The sequence below is a fragment of the Ictalurus punctatus genome, chromosome 13 (genome assembly GCF_001660625.3).
Source record: "Ictalurus punctatus breed USDA103 chromosome 13, Coco_2.0, whole genome shotgun sequence".
In the NCBI taxonomy this organism is placed as follows: Eukaryota; Metazoa; Chordata; class Actinopteri; order Siluriformes; family Ictaluridae; genus Ictalurus; species Ictalurus punctatus.
In genome coordinates, this window is record NC_030428.2 from 11835545 (window position 1) to 11854688 (window position 19144).

Genomic DNA, 19144 nt, shown 5'->3' on the forward strand with positions numbered 1-19144 from the left:
ACATGGCATCATGGACTCCTGCCATGGCCATCTCAGTCCCCTGACTTGAAACCCATAGAAAACCTGTGAGGTGAACTGAAGAGGAGAGTCCACAAACCCCTTACCTTGTATTCTTCAACCTCATCAGGCTTTATCGGAAAAGACTCAGAGCTGTTATCTTGGCAAAGGGAGGTAGCACAAAGTATTGACTCAAAGGGTGCCAATCATTCTTGCACACCTATATTTAACCAAGATTTTTTTTTTTGAACCTGTGTTATGTTTGCAATTGTTTGATATCCATGAGAGCAGAGTATTTTTGTGAATTTTTTTTAAACAAAAGATCAAAAGGTTAAAAAATAATTTCTCACAGCCTCCTTTGCTCATATTTACCAAGGGTGCCAATATTAGTGGAGGGCACTGTATATCGTACACAATGCAAAGTTTGATTAGCAGTGCATTTTTGTTATTAAAATCATGTTGTCCAGATCAGAATCTTAGGCCCTGACCTCCCTCCCTGCAGGACACTGTGCTGATCTTTATTAGGATTACAATGGAAGATGATTCAGCACTGAATCACCCTCTAAATTAAATGGACCTCTGAAAAGTCTGTTTCTGATTTCCTGATTAAGGAAGGCTTTTTTCATGACAGAGAGGCAAGGAAAAGTTTAGATAATGTGATGGATCTGCTGTCACTGCCAAAATTATATTTATTATGAGTAATGGCAGCCTTTACATTTGTGTGTCGATTCTCTTTTTAAAATCTGTTTCGGTATGCACTCCCTCTTTCACTTAAGCGTGCTTGGAAAATAAATTGGTCACCCCTAAAAATAGGCATCTTACAAAAAGTCTGTCCCCTGAGATGTGAGTGCTTTGGTTTTCAAATACAGGAACAAAGTGTGTCTTTGCAACAATTAGTCAGATGTCTGAGGAAACACATTTTGCCGCATTCTTGTCCTAGGTAAATGTCAACTCTATAAATGTGTGCTTTGCTTGACTGCACACACATCAGCAAATTTGGGCCACCATTGCAGCCTAATTCACTTTCAGTCATGTTACTGAATGATTTAGACTGCTGTGTGATTGCACAAATATGTAGCTTGATTTAGTTGACTTGGGGTGGCAAGCCTGCGAAGCAATGCGCCTAAATGAATTTACTGTAAATTAGATAACTAAATTGATCTTGTTGTCACAGTAGAGCTGATTTCATTTGCTGCCTGAATTAGTCTGGAGTCAGAAATGGGACATATTGATTTCCTATAGACGATCGCTGTATGTCCACTGCAGCACTTGTCAACATGCTGTGCAACTAGATGAAATGGGCCCTTGATTTATTCATTAAAAAGGTGACAGATGTCCTGTAATATGGGTCTTGGATGTGTTTCTCATGTCAATGTTGCATGTCTCTAAAACGGGCCTGTCTAACAAGCTACCTTTGACCAGCTGCTTAAAATAAGGCATGTGGCTTGACGTCAGCGGTGAAGCCCTCAGGTTGTTGCCCTAAATATCTCTGTTTGGTCCTGAATTAAAATCGGGCTTTCTTTGAAATAAGCCTGCCTGTGAGGAGTCATGTTTACCCACCCAGATATTTTAGCTGACATCAGAACCATGCCAGCTCCTTATACCTGTCCACACAAAGGCATCCTGTTTGCATGATGGAGGAAGGATGGATAAAAAAGTCCCTGAAGTAAAGAGATTAATAAACATTCTTGTAAATGTGTAGGTGCATGTACAATTACGGTATAAAGCAAAGTTTTATTTACTATCTTGAGGCGAAGCTTGTGTTTCACAGAACTTCTGTATTTAGTCCATGGGGCGTTTATGGTTTGCAAAACGGTGACTGTTAAAACACTGATGTGTGCTGATTAACTGCTTCGGTTATAAGGGATGCGCCGTCACATTTGACAATACAGTTGCACACTGGACAATTCTTTACTCGTCCTGTGTTTGGTATTAGGAAATACAAAAGTCAGTAACTAATATATTCATGTCCTAACCAGAGTCTTAATTGTTGTGAAGGACTCGCTGAATGTTTTTTTTAAATTGGAACCAAATCTCAGCCACCAGCTCTGAGTTTAAACCTCTTTCATGTGAAGTAAGTAAGCCCAGCTTTTGCTAGATGTTTGTCATTATTTAATAAATGAGAGTAGTGTTTTATCAGTGTTTTGGAGTTACAGCTGCTTGCCAAAGGTTAGCTTGGAGGCATCTGTGATGCTGGTCTTCATCCGTTTAATTGGCTACATGAAATAAAGTGTTCTCTCTTCAAGGTGGTTTGGCTGTTGAAATCTCAGCCTGACTTGGTGCTGAACGGATCTCATCAGCCACACAGCCAGTGACTTGACCTGACTGACTGTGCAGTTGGAAAAGTAATTCAGGTTTCTGCCCCAAACCGTATATGTATATCATCACTGTCAAATATAATTTGATCAAATGGGTGTTGATAAAGGGTCTGTTAGGAATCTTGGCTAATGACAGCCCTCTCACACCCGCACATTATCCCCTCCCCTTGCCCTGACTAAAGCTGGACTCAATCTCAAAACACTGCAACAGTTCATCCTGCCCCTGAAAATGCGTTACTTATCGTTGGGCACAGTTCACCGAGTGCATTAAAAGTTTAAAAAAAAAAACAACTTCCGACACTATTTATTTATTTATTTATTTCTAGTTTTTGGGATGCTTTCCAGAAGCTCTCAGGCAACTATTAAAACAAGCTTTAAAGGGCTAAGAGAGATCATAAATTGCAAAACGGTGCAGTTCTCTCAAGCACTGTGAATAGATTTCCAGTATGCTGCACTGCCGTGTGGACCGAGTCCCTGAGGATAGCGACAAAGGCCAGTCTTGGCCTGGGAACAATGAAAAATACATGGGAGTTGGTGTGCTCTCTTAAAACAATATTTTCTTGAACAATACCGACACTACATAAATCAACCACCCGCGTTCAAAAATAAACTTTTGCCTTTGTGTTTTTGGTAGTGCTTTTAAATGTTCACTATTTTACCATGTGTAATGTGCACCTTCAGTACAAATGAAAGTTTAAAGCACCTTTATTTTTGTTCGGCTTTCTCAAAGTGATGGATGAGGATTGTGGCTACTGATCTGATGGTAGTACTATGTTGATAGGGTTTTTGTTTTGATCCATACTGTAGATCACCACATGGTCATGGCTTGATTTCTGACTATGCCCTGTGCTTACATTTGCTTCAGAGACGTACCAACCACTATGTTGGAGAAAGGCACACTCATCAAGCCTAGCGTGCAGTAGGTGGCTCTAACTCACTCTGTGGCCTGCACCCCCATCCCGAGTGTTCTCTCAGAGGACAATTAAGCAACTTGGGAAATTTGCTTTCTTAGTAGTTAGCCAGAAGATGAACTTTGTGAGAAAACGCCCTTGTGCTGTTATTCCCTTCTCTCTCTCCTCTCTGTCTCTCTTTTGCACCCCATTGATTGCCAGTGAGCCATAGAGCATGTTTCACAATAACATTTTTATAGTTGTGCCCCTGCCAGATGGGAGGAGTGTGGTCACTGTTCATAACGTGTTACCAACCTGGCATGCAAACATGCAACTCTAGTCTCTGTACTGTACCTGTATGAGGCCTTACAAAAGTTATATTAGTAGCCTATTCATTGCAATGTAAAGAAGGATTATAATTATTTGAATAAATTACATTTGTATGCTGTATTTCGTAAACCCATAGTCTTCAGAACAACCAGATATCGGCAAGAAAAAAAGAATAAAATGGCCTGTCAGCAAAATACTTGTACATTTTGGGTAGTTTTGTCTGTACACATATTTTTGTGTGTTTGTGTGTGTAAGCGTGTGTAATTCAGTTGTGTGGGGCGAAGCCAGACTCAAGTACACACACACACATACACACACACACTCACACACACACGTGCTTGGAGAGGAAGCTCTATGAGGAAACCTCATATCTCATGTTCTAACATGAGACCAGCAGAGCGTGTGTTTGGGAGCTGTTCAAGTGCAACTTCTGTATTCTATTGAACTTCTAGATTTCGTTTTTGAATCACAGCTCATGCAATTGAGGTTCCTTCTGATGCATTTGTTACCATCTGTTATATCCTCCTCTAACTGTCAGAGCTGTGTGACACTACAAACTAGTGCACTTTCACAGCTTTTGTCATTGACTGTACTTGGAAAAGTGCAGCTTTCCTGCAATGCAGTATTCTGGCTGTGGGGGTATAAAAGGCTCAGGGACAAACAGAGAGAGAGAGAGAGAGAGAGAGAGAGAGAGAGAGAGAGAGAGAGAGAGAGAGAGAGCAGCTGCTTCCCCCATGCTGGAGTGCAAGGCTGAGTGTATGCTATGGCCTGCATTGATCAGGCCACGTTCTGTCAACATGCTGGGCCTAAGCGATTCCTGCACTCGTTCCACACATCAAAGATCCAGGGGCAACGAGAACCAGCCACCGAGCTTCAGACTGGAAAACTTTAACCTTGTAGACACACATATACATCCTCTAATGTAGTCACTCTCCTACTCGGACATGTGAAGGACTAATGTTCTTGCTGCAGGAGCCAGCGACGGTTTACTTTTGCAGGTTGGGGAAACGAGCCACTGCCAGTCAGGCGATGGAGAACACATAAGCAGCACGTGTTAGCTCGTGTGTGAGCGTGTGTGAGTGAGAGAGGAAGTGCAAACTCTCAGACAGTGATGGGGGAATATCTCCACGATGGTTCTAGGAGTGTAGAGGAATGGTAAAGGCATTTGTACTAGGCAATTTTATAAAGGATAGGCAGACACAGAGCAGGCTCCTACACTCCTGAGAGTTCTGTGGTGACAAGTGTGCAAAAAAGAAGAAGACATAAGGTGTGTGAGGGAGTTTCTGCACCTCAGGATGTGAATACTCTTGAGATTTATGCTATGCTCATTTTCTCTCTTTCAGAGCTTGTGAGAGGCCCCCTATGAGTTTGAGTTTTCTTTACACTTTCTTATTGTGTAAATTTGGAAGAATGCCGTTTTGAGACTTCAGCCACACAGAAGTACAATGTTTCTCAACAAACCTTTAGTGTCCTAACCACTTGACTAGATTCATGACGATGTGGTCACACAGCTGAAATGTTTTCTCACCCTGTGCAGGAAATGAGTGACCTTCCTCACAATACTAATGGCATTTTCCAAACAGATAGAACAGCACACAGCCATATCTGAGTATTAGACTTGAGTCTGCACTGTTCTGAGCCTTGAGGATTGTATAGAAAAGAAATGCTAACTTGGAAAGAGTAGTGTTCTTCTCAGTACAAAACTGTTCTCCCCACCTGTTGGACAGCTGTGTAAGGGAAAGGGCAGCAGAGCTAAATATTCCTCCAGATGAAAGCAATTGAACATCCATCTGGAAAAATGCAACCATTCCATCAGGTCCACCTACAACAAACTGCTGGAACGCCATTTCTTCCACCATCCTGAGGGAATGCAGAACTAAGAAATCTGTAGCTGAGGTTCAGATCTCGATCGTACTGCACTGGGTAGAATCAAACTTGTCATGAACCTTTTAACACTTCTCCGGAACTAACTCCTTTTATTGAAATCCTAATCTTAAGCAGACCAGGAGAAGCGCAAATACACATCAGAGATCAGAGTTAAAAACAACTAGCAGCTTCTCTTCAACAGTGACATTACACTAGACACAGCTGGTTATGTAATAAACATCTGAAAATAAGTATTCACGAAGGCGGGAGAGACGCTTAATGGTATTCTGAAGGCCTGGCCTACCGAACTAGGCCAGTTTGTGGATTCTACAAAGCACTCTGCTCTGGATAAAGGCATCTGGATATGCTGAAAATGTAAATGTAAAATATGGAAGTCTTGATTTGACTGAAAATAACTGACACTTTTGGATTATGTTTTCATTTGCATCAGTATTGTATTAGTCTGTGAATGTGGCATGTGGTTGAAGTGGAATAAAGAAGAAGCACAATACGAGCCTGATATTAGATACCAGCTCTTCTGAATGATGCATGATGAATAACTGGATGGTCCTTTTCATAGTTTAAACTTGTAAAATAAACCATATCTTGTGTTATAACTAACTTAAAAGGGAGCCTGGAGCCTATCCCAGGGGACTCTGGGCACAAGGCAGGGGACACCTTGAATGTGGTGCCAACCCATTGCTGTGCACAGTCGCACACATACTACAGACAATTAAGAGATGCCAATCAGACTACAATGTATGTTTTTGGACTGGGGGAAGAAACCGGAGGAAGTCTCCGAAGCATGGGGAAAGCATGCAAGCTCCGTGCATGCAGGGTGGAGGCGGGATTCGAACCCCTAATGTGGCAAACGTGCTAACCACTAATCCACCATGCCCCCCATTAAATGATCTCTTCTACGTTTAAAATTGCATAAGTTTTCTTATGTGCTCAGTCATGCAGTTTTATAAGCAGTTTGGCTGGTAGGTTGTTCCAATAATCTTGAGGAAATTACGCTTCCATTTAAATGTACATTTACAGCATTTAGCAGATGCCCTTATTCAGAGTAACTAACAGAAGTGCTTTGTATTCTCCATCAAAAACACTTCTCACACTAGTACAAATAGCTCAGGGTCTAAGAATAGTATCAAGGTAAAACCCTGTTAGACAGCAACAGAAACACACAAGTCAAGGTTGTTGTTTTTTAATCAGTGCTAATTTAAGCCCTTGGTGAAGAGGTAGGTCTTCAGTCCTCGTTTGATGACAGGCAGTGACTCAGCTGTTCGGACAGCCAAAGGAAGTTTATACCACCACCTGGGTCCCAGGACAGAGAAGTCATGATGAATGTCTTCCTTGTATCTTGAGGGATGGTGAGTCAAATCTTGCCGTGCTTCAGGCTTGAAGGGAATGTGTTGCAGAGGTTTAATAAGTGCCATCTAGTAGGTAGGGGCTGGTCCATTTTTGGCTTTTAAAGCAAGCATCAGTGTCTGATGTAAGCAGCTACATGAAGGCATTGGAGGGATTGCAGCAATGGAGTAGTGTGGGAGAACTTGAGGAGATTGATAACAAGTCATGCAGCTGTATTGTGGATCAACAGGATAGCACACACGGGAAAACCTGCCAGGAGTGAGTTGCACTAGTTCAATCTTTGAGCTGACAAGGGACTTAACAAGCACTTGAGTGGCCTCTGTGATGAGAAATGGCCAGATCCTCCTGAGGTCAAAAAGGAGAAACCTGTATGACCAAGTCAGGCTAGAGTTATGAAAAGAATCTGCCACAGTTCTTAAGGCTTTGGCTGTCTCTGTGGAGGCACACGTCACAACAAAAAAAATAATAATTCATGGAGCCATTCATTTAGAGGGAGATGCATTGGTTATGATGAATGGATTCACTTAAAACAGCCAGTCAGTGTGTAGCCTTGATGCTTAACCACTTATCATAGCAAGAAGTACATAGATATATTCTTTTCATTGGGTCCCGTGCTTTGGTGTCCTTTGTGCAGAAATGACATGTTCCGTAACGATTCCTTCACTACAACAGAAGAAAAAAGGCTTCTTATGAATTCTGCCCTCGGGCTTTGCATTGTTTCCAAACTCCCCAGGCTCATATGCAGCACCAGATTTCTCTGTACCAAGGGGCACTTTTACATGCTCATAATTCACCACAGATGTGATGCAATGACACGAAAAAATCCTAGAAGGTCAGTCATGTGACCTGTCAATTTTGGCTGTCATCTCCTTCTGCGGTCGGACTGTTTGCGCCGTAGCTAAACGAACGTTGAGGAAAGTGTTCTCAGTGTCATCTGGATTCCTGTAGTGGAGATATGAGGGAAGTTGCATGGCATGGCATTTTCTTTTTTGTTGTCCAAAACCACTCAGCCACAACATAAAAAGAAAAAAAACATTTCATATGGTCATTGATTCATTGTAGAAGCAGCACTGGGATACTTTTTTTCTTTTGAACATTCACACATGTTTGTAAACCTCCTGATATGTTTGGACTGTATTTCACTATTTTTAGAAAGCTTGTGAAACATCTGCAAGTCGGTATGGGAGGAGGATGCGCATTGGTTAATAATCCTTCCTGAGGCTCTTTGTTCACTTTCTGCAAATTTTCACATTGCCAGTGGTAGGAGGGGAGCCTTTTAGTTTGAGAATCCGCTCCTCCAGGAGTGAACTCTAACCTTTGGTATACTCAGAAATCGTGGGTAGACGACTAAAGCTGGGCCAAGCATGAGTTGCTCGGACCAATAAACAACAGATGTTCCTGACCGGAAACGAGGACAGGCTTTCTAAAAAAACAAAAAAAAAAACAAAGAAGAAGCAAAAAGAACAAACATCCAAAAGATAAATCTCAGTGTTTCCAGATTCCCGTGTAGCACACCGAATTAAATCCTCTTTGTACTTCAGTTCATCAGTCAGAGCCTCAAGTGCACCTGAAATCTATAGCTATGTAGTCCTTAAAATTGAATTAGTCCCCGTGTGGCACTGTACCATTGATTTCTGTGTAAAGGTTTTTGCAACACATTTCAGGCTCAACTTAGAAACTCACACGGTTCTTATTTGGTTAGTGAAGGCCTGGAGGCTCCTCACACACACACACAACTGTCTCACAGGATAAGTGGAGAAGTGATGTGATTGAAAAGGCTGGCAGATGTCTTAATCTTGTGCTGTCTTTCTGTCTGTCTCTTTGTCCGTCTGTCTGTGTGGGTATATAGTGCTGAGTGAGAGCGAGAGGCAGAAACTAGAGGATGTCAGCTATTCCTCTCGCTACGCCTTGGGGCTTTTCTACAAAGCCGGCGTGCAGATCAACGTCCCCTGGGTGGCCAAGTATGTCTCCAATAATCCCTGCATTCGCTACATCGCTACAGATGATAAAAAGCGCAATTTAGGTCAGTGCCTCAGTTTTTCTTTCTCCCTTCCCTCTGTGACACACTCTAGAATGTTTTAACTCCCTTACTGTTTCTGAACATTTTCGATCATTTCTTGCACTACTTCCTTGTCTTCCCCTCTCGGTCCTGTTCTCTTGGGTTTCTCCCTCCTTTTCCTGCAATCCTCATCCTCTTGATGTTCCTCATAATTTCCTACTCCATAAATGGGAGATGTTTAATGCATGTGTCACATGACCATCTTTGTCTAATTGAGGGTTCATGCTTCTTCCTGTCAACCCCGCTTCTGTCAGGCATTTGTATGTACAAGGAACTACAAGAGCAGAACATGCCAGAACTAAAATGGAGACAGTGTGAGGATGGAGTGAAGGGGAGATTTCCTGTATTTGTGATTGGCTTAGCTGCTGGCTGGTAGCATGACCCGCTTCCTGCATGCAAACTAGACCACTTCATTAAGCTCAAACTCATCACTGTGTTAGGATAGAAATCTAAACAGATACTGCTGATAATCAGTCAGGATTATCATAATGTATATGAAATTAATAGAGAATGTGTATATGAATGTTGTACAGAGAAAGTGTGTGCAATTAGTGTATACGTGCATAGGACTGCCAGAGAGAGTTAGCCTCATCACAAGGGCTGCCACACCTGCCACCTCTTATTCACACCACGGTTCTGAAGGCAACATCATAATTAGTGGGCCTGTTAAATTTTGCATTGGGCTGCAATGTTCTTTCAGGCTGGACGGCTCCCTGCAACCCTCCTCTGCCTCTCTACTGCTATGCTTTAATCTCCACTTTCATCGCTGTAATGTATTTAGCTTGTAGCTCCAGTAAGTATATCTGGGTAGGAGTTCATAGAGTAGACTCTTTGTTTTAGAATGTCTCAAATTACTGCCACGTAAAGGCTAAAGTATAGCACATGTAATAAAAGCCTTCAAGTTTTAGCTGCTCTAAATCTAGCAGTGGTGTATTACTCGTAAAAAATCCAATTCATGATTGTCCAAAGTCCATTTTTTATTCCAAATATGATATCTGATTTCATAGTTATGAGTATTAGTGATACCTGATACTGATCCTATACAAGTTCTTCATAGTGAGCTGCTGCGTATGCGAAACATTACAGATGTCAAGGCGATATGCATTAGGATAGTTATGGGTATTTTCATGCTTACTCGTGCTTTTTCAGTCAAAATCAAACACATACAGTATCACAAACTAAAATGCAGTGGTGCTTGAAGGTTTGTGACCCCTTTAGAATGTTCTATATATCTGTATAAATAAGACCTAAAACATCATCAGATTTACACAGTCCTAAAAGTAGATAAAGAGAACCTAATTAAACAAATGAGACAAAAATATTATACTTTTATTTATTGAGGGAAATGATCCAATATTACATATCTGTGAGTGGCAAAAGTATGTGAACCTTTGCTTTCAGTATCTGCTGTGACCCGCTTGTGCAGCAATAACTGCAAGTAAATGTTTCCGGTAACCATTGATCAGTCCTGCACATTGGCTTGGAGGAATTTTAGCCCATTACTCAGTCCAGAACAGCTTCAACAATAATATTTTTGTTTAATTTCTAATTGGATTCTTTTTATCTACTTTTAGGACTTGTGTGAAAATCTGCTGATGTTTTAGATCATATTTATGCAGATATATAGAAAATTCTAAAGGGTTCACAAACTTTTAAGCACCACTGTACATCAGTGCATTGGATCTAAAAATATATAGAATAGAATAGATCCTGTACCAGCGTAGCTGCTAGAAATATCAATATCCACTTGATGAATCTGTCATTAAAGTCCTCATGAAATGGCTTCTTAGATACCATTTATTTCCATATCTTTACATATTTTGTTCTAAAACAGGAAGTCAGAGTGATGATGTGTTGAAATGCTTGAATGACTTACACAACAGCCAATAGCGTTTGAGATACATAACACTTCTGCCCAATCTAAACAAACCTGATAGACCCTGTTCGCTGATAATGAGCTTCTACTGTAAAGCAAGACCCACATCCAGGTATGGGACATATATACAGTATCTCACAAAAGTGAGTACACCCCTCATATTTTTGTAAATATTTGATTATATCTTTTCATGTGACAACACTGAAGACATGACACTTTGCTACAATGTAAAGTAGTGAGTGTACAGCTTGTGTAACAGTGTAAACTTGATGTCCCCTCAAAATAACTCAACACACAGCCATTAATGTCTAAACTACTGGCAACAAAAGTGAGTACACCCCTAAGTGAAAATGTCCAAATTGGGCCCAATTAGCCATTTTCCATTTTTTGAAAATATATAATGTAATATTTAAAATATATAAGGTAAAATATATGAAAATGTCCAAATTGGGCCCAATTAGCCATTTTCCATTTTTTGAAAATATATAATCAAATATTTACAAAAATGTGAGGGGTGTACTCACTTTTGTGAGATACTGTATATTCAAGCAATCAATTAATTGGATGATCACAAGGATTTGGAGAAATCTTTAAAAAGTTAGATTGTTTTCCTGGAAACAGGATCTTATGTCCATAAGACTAAGGGTCGGTACAAAAAGCTCTGAAACACATTTATTTTTATTTCAGGGGCACTTAGTCATCTTAGATGGCTGATATATTGGTATTTGGGTGAAATTTTTTAACACAGCATTACATTCACATTTCCCCCATTTAAAAGTTTCTCAGTAAATCTTCAAAGAAAACTGATTCAGGGATTGTTATATTCAGTATGTGCTCTATTTGTAATCTCACAAAATAAGCTTTTAGCCACAGAACCTGCATGCTAAGCTGGTTGGCTGGCTAACTTACTTAATGTTGGCGATGAACATAATTGTGATTATTGTGATTACATAATTGTGATTACTTAATGTTCTGTTTGGACCGTTTTGACCACTTTTAAAGGAATCACTCAGAACAACTGGGATTTCAGTATCAGAATCTCGAGTGACAGTGTTGTCAATGGAGATTCTGATACTGAAATCCCAGTTGTGGAAAACTGTGTCAAATGTGAGCTAGTTATCAAGCCAGCTAAGGGATCAGGCTGACATGGAGCCACTTCAGTTTAAATTTTCATACACATTCCTGGTATTCTTTATTAGGGGAAAAGCTTTAGAAATGTTCCTAGACCATTTTTCTTGGGCATTAGAAGCATAGAAAACAATTTATTATTCTACAGGGCATGATATTTACTGCCATGCAATGCCTGCCTTCTCCTCACCCTGTGAACTTTGTGACCTGCGCTGCCCACTCCAACAAATAAGTGACTCAACCAGCAGGCAGGGTGCCAGCCTTCTGCCCACGCACCATGACCTCTCCCCCCCCTTCTCTCCCCCCTCTCTCTCTTCTCTCTCTCACACACACACACACACACACACACACACTCCCTAACTTTTCCCTCTGCCCTTCTGTCTTTCATTCTCTCTCTCCCTCTTTTCCACTCCTCTTTACTTGGCTTTGTGCCACGTGCCTGGGTTGTTTGACACTAAGTTCCTAAGCGAGCGACTCCCCCTCCATGTTGCAATTGCAGTGTTGACATTAATTCTAGTTATTCAGAAAGGTAAAGGTAATTGCCATCATACTGATAAGTGTGCACACTAAACCTGGTGATAAGCCTATTGAAATGGTCAGTGATTCAGTTCTTTTGTGCCCAGTCTTGGCTCGAACGCCTTTGTGCTAAATCCTGTTCACTGGAAGTACCCATTTTGCTGAAGTGGCAAGTTTAGCCAACGTGTCAAATCTTCACTGCAGAAATGACATTATAGATGTCGCTCCAATACTACTGTGATAAAGTTTGCCAGCAGATTAGAATAACTGACTGCGTACAACGGATGAAAGTCACTTCCTCTTTCGCCTCCATGCCTCTAACTACATGGAAGTTCTGCAACTCGTATAGAAGCTTCCTGCACAATCATCTGAACCAAGGTGCTGCTTTCCTGTGCCAGTATTCCCGATTTCACCTTTTTTGTCACTGTCCACAAACATTTACAGAGCAGATCTAATTTTTTCAGAATAGTTCTTCCTGAACTGCTGGTATCAAATGAAAAGCTCTTTGTCATAGGTCACTATAAAGTCAATGACTCGAACATCTGTGACTGCCAATGGCTTTAGTATTTAGATTCACTCAGTCACTTTGTTCATATTTAACAGCGTCCGTTGTTCCCCAGGCAGTCATCAAGGGTGGGTTATAGCATCACCCGTGCCGCTTCAGAGTGCTGACTAGGCCACAACATCTCCAGCTGCTCAAACATCCGGCATGTTTATTGAGCACAATAAAGCTTTATTCCCCTCAAATCAGGTTATATGTGCATTTTAAAACTGTGTCATTAGAGAGATGAATACATATCTGCAACGGACTAATAAATCAGGATTGGCCAAAAGGCACGGGTCGTAGCTGAGCGCCCAAAGCATTGGCTCATGTGTTTTTTCAAATGCCCACAGATTATATCACTGTGTACCATGGCCTGGATGCTATCATGAACAGCTATGAAACACCAAACTTGTGCTAACCTGCTCTGCTCACTAGATTATTTGTCTAACAAGTGTCACCCATGTCAAAAAGTTGGTCAAAAAGGGTTCCCACATGCACTGGGTCATCCATTCATTTGGTTCCAATATCTTTCTATTAAAAATTTGGTTAAGGTAAGTGCTAAGAGTTTTTTTTGTTCCTCGGGAAAATAATTGTGGCATTTTCAGCCCATCTTTCTACACTTATTTGCCTCTAGCTCAGTCTGGCTTCTGTAGCTCCACCACACTAAGCTTTATGCATGAGCTTTTCTCCTTCTCCCCATTCACTTGCTGTTGCCTGTGAAGCCTGAGTTTGCCTGAGAAACTTCTGAAACTAATGACTCATGTCTGTTCTTCATTTGTACTAATACAAACATGATTACAAAAAAAAAGACTCATAAACGTATGCTGTGTTTGATAGTTTGTGTGTGTGTTCAGTTTCAGAAAAGTTTGGCCCCTCTGTAGTGGTGCACACCAGCGTACCCTTTGGCATGGATCACTTGGAGGACGCAACAGAGGAGGTTCAGGCCATAATTCTGGAAGAGCTACAGAAGCTGATGCCAGGCCTCCCCGAACCCGAGTCCATCAAGTGCCAGAAATGGAGATACTCTCAGGTGAGAAAACAGAGTCTGCCAGTGATCCTTCATCTGTTTATATCTCAGCGTTATTTCATTTGATCTTTCACCCACAGAGTAATTTATAATAGGCAGTGTTACAGTGTGTTTTTAACACTTAACAAATGCTTTGGGCTTATTTGTTTGAGGGTGTCAGGTATGTTTCAACTTTTGTACATTATGAAATGTTACTTCGTGTGCACTAATAGACACAGTCCTTTATTCCTAATTATATGAATCTCCTAAATTATGTTTATTTTATTCACTCTAATAGTTTTCATTTGTATTTGGATGTAACAAGGCAAGTTTAACCAATCATGTCAGAACAGATGACTTTCACACATGGCGATCGCATTTGAACCGAACTCCCGAGTGCCATTTTTTTTTAGTGGACCAGAGATCGGTTCTCTGGATCACAGCCAGGTTCAAATACTACTTTTGCACTTGATCAAACATACCAAAGGCTCAACGCAAATGAATTTTATATCCGGAAAAAAAGTGCAAAAACTACTTAACAATTTTATTTAAATAAAATTCAGCTATTCCACTGTAATGTTTAACTAATTGAAGAAATAAAATCAGCAAGGTGTGGTCATCTTTTGTTTAAAATCTCATTTCTGGTTACATGTCTGTGTGCAGGGTGTATATTTATCCCATCTTGTAACTTCTTTATTCTATTTTATTCAGTATCCCAGTTCACTTTTCATGTGTTCTTAAAGGAAGGAAGTTGTGTTTTTTTTTTTTCTTTTAGAAATCCTCTAGGAGCTTTGTGGTCACGTTCAACAAGAAGGAAGAAAGACAGAGGCCATAGCTTGTAGTTCCCTCTGCAAACGCGCTTAAGTGCTGCTAATGAAATGCTGCTCTGCTATACAGCAAATGGCATTCATATTTTATAGAGTGAAGCATAATGGAGGGCTATAGGGCTCGAGTGGTGAAGAGCTGGTAGAAGAAAAAGCTCAAACATAATCTTTTATCTGAGGGCTGGAGTAAAAAATGCATTGAATTTTACTTTAATGATGCACAGAGATGTTTTCTCGGAGACATACAGCAAACTTGTGTTCTTACTCACACACACACACACACACACACATACACAAATACATGCTCACCCCCACACAGTTGGCTCACACGCACATACACTTACAGTAGTTCACTGTGCGCCCTTTCTCACACACTTCTGCATGCTCTCTCTGTTTCTCTCTCTCTCTCTCTCTCTCTCTCTCTCTCTCTCTCTCTTTTGCGCTCTCTCTCTCTCCACCCCCATGCCGGGCTCCTCTGCGACACACATAGCACTGGGCCTCTGCTTAAGGTCAGAGGACATGGAACATCTGTGTGGGAGCCCACATCTCACTGCGGGCCAGAGAATGGGCCAAGGTCTGTCTGGGCTGCACACACTCTCTTGGACACATACACATGCTTGCACACACACACTCCATATGAATGTGTCAAAGGGGTTGTCTACTGCCTAGAGGTTTTAATGGCTAGAAAAAAAATCTCTTAATTGCTTTTCAGAAAATGGTAATTCAGTCCCTTCTGCAGTCCTTCCTGCAGGGAACAGAATGTCAGAATTTCTTTCAGCTGTTGCCTGCTGTCAGAGAGACGTGTAGAGAGAAGTGAATGGAGAAAAATTACATAACCGCAATTCAAAAGTGTGACTTGTTTAGGAAATGTCACATGCAACAGTGACTTGCTCCAAGCTGTCAAATGTATACACGGTCTCTCTGATTCATGTGTGCACACTACACTTCTTGTTCAGAAGAATCCTCATCTTTAGAGGATTATGAAAGCTTGCATGTTTCATGTTTAATACATTATAGGATTTTTTTTTTTTGTCATCTGCATTTCAGATAAAGGTTGAGCGTGTCTGAAGTGTTTAGTTTATATTTACATATACAGCGTTCGTGATTGATTTTCTTTTTCTCTGAATAGTTTGTACTATGAAATCTATCTTTTTTAGTTGTAAAGTCGTCCTAGAGTCAGCTATTTCTGAATATCTGTCTCTCTTGAGCTGAGTTCTGGCGACGACTGTAGCGAAATACATTTGAGGAGGTGGAGGAGGTCAGCCCTGCTAATATCAACTTACTCCTTGAGTAAACCAAACAATTTGTTCTTGGCCAAGTTTCAGCCGGAACATTCATCATTTGATTTACATACAGATTACCGTTTAAAGCTACAAGAGGGAGGGGGTTGAAGAAAAAAAAAAAACCCTCTTTTTTTGGAGGCAGTGATAATAGCATGTCGTCTGTAGATGCCTATTAAAAGCCCCAGGAAATGGATACTATTTCCTTGGCTTTAGTGCACTGCACTTCGATGTTTATCAGGAGTTCTGGGGCCAACAGAAGCCTCAACTATGGGCCATACACTCAGGAGGAATGTGCTTACTCTCAGCTCTCGTTAACAAACTGTATTTTTATTATTTTTTTATTTTCCCATAGTAAAGTAGTTATAGTCAAGCACTTTTCATTCTAGCCAGTATTGATTGAAGCAATATATGCGTTGATGTTTTCTTAAATTAGGATTTAGGATATGTTTTTGAACAACTGCTTTTTTCCCCCCAAAGCACCCATAACGTAACAGCAACTAGTGAAGTGCATGCTTCAGATATACAACAGAGAGGGAGGCAGGTCATTCGCTGTAAAGAGTCATCGGCGAGTGGGTGTATTGTGTTTTATAGGGAGAAATTGGGAGCATTTCCTAGCTTTCTATGGGAGTTTCTGCAATGTTATATCACATCTGGCACAAAACCCTGTGCCCACAGGAAAGCTTAGCCTTCCCTATAGAACGTGCATAGCCGTTGCTCTGACAGATCTCACTCGGGACGTATCAAGATTTCAGAATTTTGTTCTGACACTTAATTGAACACACCTTCAAAGATAATCTGCATGTTTTATTTAGTCTAAATAATAGATTGGCACGATAGTACAGTGGGTAGCATAACCGCCTCACAGCTCCAAGTTCCCTGGCTCAGTTTGTGTGAAGTTTCTGTGCATGGTCTCCTCGAGTTCATATGGGTTTCTTCCATGTTTTCTTGTTTCCTCCCACTCCCCAGAAATATGCCAGTAGGTGGATTGGTTACGATAAATTAACCCTGACTGTAAATGCATGTATGACTCTGTGTGTGTGCTGCACTGTGACGGAGTAGCATCACATTCACGGTACATTCCCAGTGTATTTGGGATAGACTTCAAATCAACTTCGACTCTGACAAGGATGAACTGGTTGCTGAATTTGAATGTATAATAGATTCAGGTACCTTAGGTTGCATTAAAGACTTCAAGAGGATTGTTTTTTAAGGTCTTGACCAGGGAGGTCAGAGATTTTTCCTTTTCCATCCTGGATTTCTAATCTACCCTGCTCACTTATTAACACTTTCACTTGTAGGTTAGAAAACAACTAGACAAGCCCCTGTGGTATTAAAGCTTTGGATTTGATCACATTTCCATCATACGAGTGTATGTGACTCTGTGTTGGATAAACGTACACGTCAGCACTGAATCGAAACGTCTCCTCAGCGTAGGCATGAGTCAAACCCATCGGCCAGGTGTTGGCAAAGCTACGTGCCGTCTGCTTCAGTCTGCCGGGCCAGGTTTGTAATCAGGCTGTTAATATGTGTGCTCTCCTAAGCCAATGTAAGACATAGTGAGCAGCCCCTGCCATGCTGAGCCAGACCCCACCCTACACCCAGACATACTGAAACTATGATTAAATAAACAGTCTCACTTCTATGGTGTAATCATATAGGTAGACTTATACAAGTAATTGAGCATCTATATCTTGTTCTTGTTCATTGATTGTGCTCTGTGCTTTACTAATTAGCTGTTCTATCACAGGTCTGGAATATGCTTTCCTTACTTTTACAGTTTCTTTCTTCATTTATGTCCTTATTGTCATATGTGAATGTACATCCTGAATGTATCTACTGTATCATGGTAAAAAGCATACAAGCACACTGTCAAATATGAGTCAGCTCTATAAAACTGGCTTTCAAGGCTGTATGTAGGCACAGTGTATCTGGGACAATAGTGTACAATCCCACTCAATAGCAGCACAACATGGCGGTTGCATCAGCTATTAGATGCCGCATCGTTAGTGCAGCACTAATGCAGCGTACGCTCAATTGTGTCGTTAGGTGACAAGTTCAGTGGCTGACTGCCCAGGGCAGATGACACTGCTCGCCAAGCCTCTGCTGGTGTGCGGGGGCGACGGCTTCACGCACTCCAATTTCGACGGCTGCATCGAGTCAGCCCTGAAGCTCTTCGAGGTTCTGAAGTCCTCTCTCTAAAGTGTTGGGCGTTGGGAGGGAACTCTGTATTTTTGGGGGCCGAGGAACTGGAACGGGTTTACCAGTGATGATTCAGACACAGCACCTCCTACGCATGTACTGTATGAAGAACAGTGATACTGTTGGGCAGAAAAACCAATTACATTGCAGCTCGAGGTTCAGAGAATTAGATGAAGGCTGAATAAACGGTGCAAAGCTACTCCTAATATTGATTTTATATAATGGTAATGTTGAGCACAAACAGGCCTTCACACATTATCTAACATGTAAACTGTAAATGTTGAATGATCTTGTCTTCCTGTTGCCGTGTGTGGGTTTGAGATGTAAGAAAACAATAATAAAATTTTTAAAAAAAACCTTAACACCTGATCGGAGTGTTTCTGCATTGTTTTTTTTTTTCATTGTAAAAAAGCTTAAGAGTTCATTTGTGCAAAGCAGACTCATGGTGAGTGTGATTGTGTGTTTTGGGGGGACTCTGCCAGGCTGCTGAGCAGCTATTGACTGACGTGCACTGTTTAGAGGTGCTGCAGCTGGGCCTTAATCTGGGACAAAATATTTGGCAGGCAGGATGGTGAAAGAGCCTCTCTTAATCCAGCCATAATTATGGCTCGTTGGGCATCAGATCCAGTGCACAGCTGGGTCTGCCTACCCCATGCTCTCTGTCTGTCTCTAACCCAACCCCCCCCCCCCCCCCCCCCCCAAATCTAATATGTTAGACACAGTATTATATTACTCTCACATTGTACTCTTCCACTGGTTGTTCTGCATCACCGCTATGAGGAAGTTGGATCAGCGTGTATTACTTAAGCAAATACGTATACTTTCTGAATGCTTGGGTATGCATTATGTGAATGAATACAGTACAGTGCAGTTGTTCAAGTCACTGTAATTGTTGTTGGTAGCTTTCATCAGACTTCCAAAGCCATCCAAACCACTCTCT

At 41.2% G+C, this 19144-nt stretch overlaps 1 protein-coding gene across 7 annotated transcripts in view; it reads left to right on the forward strand.

The window, feature by feature from the left end:
* Positions 1-19144, forward strand: part of rnls (renalase, FAD-dependent amine oxidase) — a 60486-nt gene that overhangs the window by 13097 nt on the left and 28245 nt on the right. For 5 of the 7 annotated variants that reach the window (XM_017483046.3, XM_017483047.3, XM_017483048.3 and 2 more), the window contains 3 exons: positions 8619-8792; positions 13747-13922; positions 18052-18573. In XM_017483046.3, the coding sequence (XP_017338535.1) occupies positions 8619-8792; positions 13747-13922; positions 18052-18204 (503 nt within the window). In that variant the 3' untranslated portion in view covers positions 18205-18573. Of the gene's footprint in view, positions 1-8618; positions 8793-13746; positions 13923-18051; positions 18574-19144 lie in introns of those variants that run through there. The other 2 variants (XM_017483053.3, XM_017483050.3) reach the window with 1 other exon arrangement.